Raw genomic sequence first — 7031 nt, 5'->3', positions numbered from 1 at the left:
AAAGCACAATACGCAGTACAAAAAAGGAAATGGCAGAACAATGCATGGCAAATATAGAATAACAAAAGATCACAAAAGTGAAAACAAGGAAGAGCAGAGAAAAACCAACCTGATAATGCAGAAAACAAGCCTGGAAAACGGAGATGGGAGGCAGAAACTCAACTCCAGAAAAACGCAACAGAGGAAGAGATTTTTCAGATTAGAGAACGAAGGGAAAGGAAAATGGACGAGGGAAGCAAGAAGGAAAACCAAAACGGTTTCAAAAGAAAGCAGAAAGACGCAAATGGCCCTGAGCAATAATATGACGCACAGGGGCAATAGAGGAAAAACACCCAAAAACGTCCCCTGATAATAAATGCCCCTCGAAAAAGAAACCAGTAAAGTACGCCTCGAAAAACGCAACAGGCACGATGGACACAGAAGAGTCGCGTCAAACCAAAAAAGGCCAGGCGAAACGTCGCCACGACCTTAAAAGACCAGGGCCGACACACCGAACTCCCCTGACTCGCGGTCGGAACCACATCTCCCTATCGACAAACCGACCTAACTCGCGGTCGAACCCACATCTCCCAGCGACAGACCGACCTCACTCGCTCTCATGCTCCGGAGGCAACCGTTACGGTCATCAAACCCGGCATGTGATGAAACGCCCAAATAACACGCTCCTCGCCTGACCATGAAACAGCCAGAAACTCCCCAAATTGTCGACCTCGACTGAAAGAACCAGACAACAAAGATTCCTCCAGCGATGAGACCGAGCAACCTCACTCTCTCGCTCCGGGGACAACTGTTACGGATCCAGCCCACGGATCCTATACCCGGAACGGTCTTCGAACCCGGTTACCCGGGTTCGACCCGCTTCGCCCTTCTAGAAGGCCCGGAACCGGCCCGCTGAAGCTCCTAACCAACTTTCGAATTCAAACGTCTCCCTTATCTTAGCCAGATATGATAAGATAAGATGTTCACCATCACCTATAAATAGAGGACCTCGGTCCCTCCAGGTATTCATTCATTCCTCACACGTCATACCTCTCAGATCCATTCTGACTTGAGCGTCGGAGTGTCTTTGCAGGTACCTCCCCCCATTGCTCCAATCAAGTGATCCGGCATCCGCCTCGACCCGCAAGTTCCCGATCCATCCCTCAACCCGTACCAGAGACATCTTGTACACATAACTACCCTCCTTTTGAAGCGAGTAGTCATTTATATCAATAGTTTGAACTAGGAAAGAGAACCTTTATAGCCTTGATATTTGCCATTGACACATCATTGCTGAAGTTGAGGGATGATAGTAGTTAGTGAGAAGTAAAGTGCGTCGAATACCGAGAGAAATCTGCAATAAGCCAACGAAGACGAAGGCTCCCTTGCAACCAGAACCGATCAGGGGTCATGTCTGTCCGGGTCAAAGCTCTTCATCTGCCACCTATCTCCATTAGAATCCGCCCTTACAAGCCTCCGACTGCACAGGAGATAAGTTGAACTACAGCAGCTCTTTGTGCTTGAAGCTTTATTCTCTCTAGATAGTAGAACAACCCAATTTCAAAACATCCCACTAATCAGGGAAAAATCAAACGGGGGAGTAGCTCATGTTTCAATCGATATTCAAAAAAAAAAAAAGAAAAAAATCCTCAAAATTTGACGCCACAGGCCTTGAATTTGGAAGAAGGTACGACTTGCACTTGTTCTGCTTCATGGTTAATTAGCTATGAACTTGCCGAGGATGATCAGATGCCACTATTTTTTTAATATATTTAAAGCCGGGCTTACAGCCCAGAGAAAACAAGAACACAAACTTACAAGGTGGACACTAAGCGGGGTATAGCAAGTTAGCAACCCCTCTGCAATCATCAGACAAAAAGTTTCTTATCTCTGCAGGTGATGTGTCAATGAAATGATACCCTGGATCTTTTTTTAAACTCTCTTTTACAAGCCAATCGGCCACTATATTTTCCTCTCTTCGATTGTGCCTGAACTGCCATTGCTTTTTCACCCAATGATTTATGTTTCTAATAACTGAAGTAGGGTGTTTCTCCCTTTTATCTTCTTGGATCATAATCTCGTATACAGCTCTGAAATCTGTCCCAACTATAACTTTTTAGTCCCAACTCTCGTGTCGTAGTTGAAGCATAGATAGTATATACCCCAAATCTTTGTCTGGAACGCAATACAGTACATTTGCCACAAAGCCAGCCACCCACCTCCCCAATTCATTTCTCACCACACCCCCACATCCTGCTTGCCCCGGGTTCCCATCAAGGCTCCGTCCGTGTTCACTTTTACCCAATTTTCCATTGGAGGTTTCCACGCCACTTGCACTTCAATTCTTTTCCTCTTTTCTGTGAAGAGTTCTTCCTTCAAGAACACTGCTGCACTGTCATTAACTAGAGGAAAAATTATGTAAATTCCCTTCGTTTGGTCTCTTGAACTGGGGAGTAAAAATCTCCTTATTCCGCCAACGCCATATTTGCCAACAAGTCACCATGAAGAGATGTATCCATGAATCTGATCAGATGCCACTATTCCCTCAATTCAAATTGGAGATGTGTTTTAGAAGTTGTGCGAGAGGAATTCAGTTTGGGTAGTTGTATTTTTTGTGGGTAGTGATTTGGGAGTTGTATCTGGGTTCTCTTTATTGGTGTGGGTCGGGTTTCTCCGGCCCATGCTATGAACAAAATAAATTGGATCTTTTTCAAATGATATTATGAGCAAGCCATCGGTTTGTCAGTTTCCCTTATATCGTAACATTCGAACAATACCTCCCATTTTTAGAAGTGAATAGGAAAAATAAAATACACGCACACATATTCATATACTTCCTCTCGTACTTTATTTTTTTGATAAAGAAGTTTACTGATATTGTCTCAAGCCTGTGCTAGAAAAACAAACTATAAAAGTATGAACAACATAGTCCTAACTTTCTTTTGCTTTGATCCATGAACACCAAATACAAATTTAGCCGACCAATGCAATAAGTAGATTGGATACCAACCACTCAACCACAGCAGGAGCCACAGGCAGGAAGAGAGGCTGTAAGTTCACGGAAGAAATTAAAGAAAACACACACAGAAAATAAATTAGCAAGAAAAAACCAGAAATCATCATGATCAAATCTAGAAGCAAGAGAGACAATTAAACTTACCATGGTCACGCCCCCTAATACTATCTAGGCCACGAACATTGTCAAGACCACCACGAGGTGGGCCACGTGGACCACCGCCATATGGTCCCCCACCACCTCCACCCGGACCTCCAGGAGCACCGCCATCCCATTTCTTACCAGAAGCGGCACCTTTCCTGTAGGCATCGGCCTTTTCCATCTGTGATTAAAAGCATCATGAGCAAACTAGGTTTTTTAAATGGTAATTCCCCATAAAATGTAATATGAATCAAGAAGCACGTAAGTATTACCGAAAACATTGTAGCAAAAAACACGCCTATAATGTTAACAATGGCCCAAAAAAAATCAGTTATTGTTTTGAGTCGCCATAGTGATCGCTTTGATTTCACGACACCTGCACAAAATTGCATCAAGCTGTAGTTACTATTCAGCATAAAGCCATATAAAAGTTTGTAACGTCAAGAAATTTGGATCTATCTGAAGAAAAAGCTCAAGATATTCCAGATATTGAGTTTCACTCAATAGTGTAATGAAGCATGTAATAAAAAAGCAATTCATAGAGTTTATCAATATATAAATCAGTGGTTTTATCAAGCTGAAATTTCAATAAACCTAGTTAGGCTGAAGTGTGTTCAAGAATATGTTATGAGCCGTTCGAATCTTCCTATGTTGTTTACTCCCACTTATCATGCTCTAAGGGTTACTCTCCTTAATGAGTTGGAATACACCAAAGGTTTGTTGCAGGATCATAAAGAGCAATGGAAAAAGTATGGGTGTTCATTTGTTATCTTCAATGAACAAATTGTTATCTAAACATAGAGAATGGCAATACTCTAACAAAACAGAAGGCCAAATATTGGTTGACTGCTGTCCTGTGGAGATTTAAGGGACTCTTCATTGTAACGAATAGCTGCAAATGTGATTTAAAAATGCTAATCCGAACAAGAGAACCATCAAGCAACTTACACTGGATGGTAACTTAAACGGATTGAGTTATGAAAGCTATTACTTTCTGCGGTGCCAAAAGATTGTCCAGCTTTAATTATGCACATGGATTATGGAAATGATTGAAAATAACTTTATTTTAACTAAATTAAAATGTTTCTAAAAGTTCCCCTTACTATTTCTTTTTCCTCTCATTCTTACCCTCCCTCTCTTCTACTCATTTTCTCTACTTAATTTAATAGGATAAATGATGCAAAATATTAATATATACTACTGCTATCATTCAGATTGCAGATTGGATGTTTTAAATTCAAGAACTCAAAGGGTATCTTAAAAAATTAACCTATGAAACTAGAAATATAGGACGATTGATCCTGAAAGGTAGAAAAATTTCGGTCTTTATAAATCCACTGGATCAGAAAGCGAACCTAAACGGAAACGAAGAAAAGCAAAGAAAACATGAGAATTAAGAGCGAAAGCGGTAAGACGAACATACCTCCCTCAACGTAAGCCATGGGAGAAGAATGGAGATCGCAGCAATTGAATCTGCAATTCAAAGAAATCCTGGTAATAATTATGGAATGAAAGTATTATTTGGCTTAATCGAATTGCGATATAAAAATGAAAAGAGGATATGGTCGCTACTTGAAACGAAGAGAGGAATAACGCGCAGAAGGGGTAGCAAATGTTTACGCTAGGTTTTAATTTTTATTTAAATTTTTTATTTGGGAAGAATGAAGAAAACTAAGGAACTATCTCTCACTATCTAGAATATCACTAGTCAACATTTGCGCAAGTCTTTTTTTTTATACCCATAATTTGGTTCGAAGGAATATGAGTGAAAAGAAAATGTAGGAAAAAAATAGATAAAAAATTAAATTTTTGGTTTTCGGTTTAGAAGATAAAACAGAAAAAAAAAAGGATTTATTCANNNAACTTTGGCTTTTATTTAATAGAAATAGAAAAATTTTTAAATTTATTCTCTTTAAAATCTCAAAACATATTTTTCCTGTTCTTTAATTTTAAAAAAAATATTTTTGCTAATAAAGATAAGAGTTAAGTATTTTTTTTCGTTTCTAAGGTCTGGGTGAAAATCAAATTCGTCCCCGACCTTTTTTTGTTATTAAAATCATCATCAACGTTACAAAACGTTATAAAATCATCCTTTTGTCCATAAATAACATTTTTTGGATAATTTTACCCTTAAACAAAAAAAAAAATCTCCCCATCCTCACCACTAATCCCCTGCATCATCAGTCATCACCACTACCACACCACTCTTTAATCTGAACCCACTATAACACCATATTAAAACATTTTTTTTGCCGCTGCTTCCAGCTTTTGTAGCTTGACGTTGGGAGTCATTGAAGTAAGCAGGGACAGTGACCACGGCATTCTTGATGATAGAGCCTAAGTAAGCTTCTGCAATCTCCTTCATCTTCATGAGAACTATGGAGGAGATTTCCTCAGCGGAGAATTGCTTTTCCTCTCTCTTATAGTTCACCACGATCATGGGCTTGTCGTCCGGACCTGGAATCACCTTGAACGGCCACAGTTTCACCAAACAACATCAACAATGGCAACAGCAACTAAAATATCCTTCATCATCATCCTTCTCCCTTAACCTCCTCACTCCACTGTTTACCTCAGCCTTTTCCATACTCCACTCTCTCCAGTCTCCACCCAAATCTTTAACAACAACAATACCAACTTTTTTTTAATTTCAAAAAAATCAAACAAAACCAACAGAGAATCAACAATAAAAACAAACTAAAGAATGCAGCAACAATGCACATAACTATATTTAATAAATCAACTCAGGGGAGGCAGCAACAGTAACATTCTTTTGTCACATGGAATTAGAAGTTGGGCAAGAAGGAAGTAGCACATCAATAACCCCTTCAAGCATGAGCACAACACTCAGAAACTAGCCCCAAATGCATAAACAAAACTCAGAAACTGCCACGAACAAAACAAAAAAATTGAAAATTTTCTATGAACCCAGATCATGATTCAGCTTTGGATTCCATAGAAACGAATCAAAATTGTTCCTTTCGAAGAAGGAAGATCTAAAACAACCGAAAGTCACTTAATGAAAAAAAAGAAGAGGGAATTAATAAAAAGGAGAAGATTTTACATTTTTGACAAGGATGAAGTTGGCGGTGGCGGTGGTGACTATACCGCCGAAGAGGGTGACAGGACCGGTAAGGAGACTCCATGTTCGGTGAATCTGAAACCGCTACTCTTCAACGGCGACAGTGGCACTCAATCCCGCTGCCACCATCATTGAAAGAAGAAAGAGAGACCACGCGCGGAGAGAGAGCGAGGAGGGCTAGGGCCAGGCGCGTTGCTACGAGGGGGAGTCGCGGCGTGGCGAGCGGGAGTCACGATGCTGCGAGGGCGAAGGCCAGGCGCGGCGAGGCTTCCTTATCTCTGAGTCTCTGCTTCTCTTTCTCTCTTTCTCTGAGTCTCTACTTTTCTTCATTTCTTGCTCTCCCTCCTCTCTGTTTGTGTTGTGGAAAGAAAAAGAAGAAATGAAGGTAAATGATGAAATTAAAATGAAGGGTAGTTATGTCCAAAAATTAGAGAAAGGACGATTTTATAACGTTTTGTAACGTTAAGGATGATTTTAATAACAAAAAAAGGTCGGGGACGAATTTGATTTTCACCCCAGACCTTAGGGACGAAAAAAATACTTAACCCTAAAGATAACTGATAAACTCCAATTTCGTAGTTTATCTTGTGCTTATTTTGGGGGATTTTATCACCTTTTCTCACATTTATTCAATGAAATAGCATGGTTTTGCAATTCTCCCTTGATTTGTGCTTAAATGTGAAAACATGTTTTTTTAGGCCCTAAAATTGGTAATTTTAATTCACTTTAATTTCATTCGATGCCTTGATATGTTTGTTGAGTGATTTCAGGTTCATAAGGCAAGTATTGGATGGAAGGAATGAAGAAAAGCAT

The 7031-nt window shown here is 39.9% G+C and overlaps 1 protein-coding gene across 2 annotated transcripts; it reads right to left on the bottom strand.

Annotated features, from left to right (window-relative positions):
- LOC107623992 (selenoprotein K) lies at positions 2703–4863 on the bottom strand. 2 transcript variants are annotated; one of them, XM_016326413.2, is made up of 5 exons: positions 4709–4863; positions 4560–4609; positions 3409–3512; positions 3140–3317; positions 2704–3027 (listed from the first exon to the last, which is right to left on the bottom strand). In XM_016326413.2, the coding sequence occupies exons 2-5, from the start codon at positions 4576–4578 to the stop codon at positions 2993–2995; spliced, it is 336 nt and encodes a 111-aa protein (XP_016181899.1). In that variant the 5' UTR covers positions 4579–4609; positions 4709–4863; the 3' UTR covers positions 2704–2992. The 2 variants fall into 2 exon arrangements, with proteins under 2 accessions (XP_020968909.1, XP_016181899.1); XM_021113250.1 differs by lacking the exons at positions 4560–4609; positions 4709–4863 and having other exon boundaries at positions 2703–3027; positions 3140–3343.

The sequence above is a fragment of the Arachis ipaensis genome, chromosome B10, assembly GCF_000816755.2.
Source record: "Arachis ipaensis cultivar K30076 chromosome B10, Araip1.1, whole genome shotgun sequence".
NCBI classification, from domain to species: domain Eukaryota; kingdom Viridiplantae; phylum Streptophyta; class Magnoliopsida; order Fabales; family Fabaceae; genus Arachis; species Arachis ipaensis.
This window is presented reverse-complemented; position numbering and strand designations above follow the sequence as displayed.

Coding starts and splice junctions, on each gene's coding strand:
- LOC107623992 (XM_016326413.2), bottom strand. Junction 3,318..3,408: donor TTTTTGCTACAATGTTTTCG/GTAATACTTACG, acceptor TTTTAATCACAG/ATGGAAAAGGCCGATGCCTA. Junction 3,028..3,139: donor TATTAGGGGGCGTGACCATG/GTAAGTTTAATT, acceptor GTGAACTTACAG/CCTCTCTTCCTGCCTGTGGC.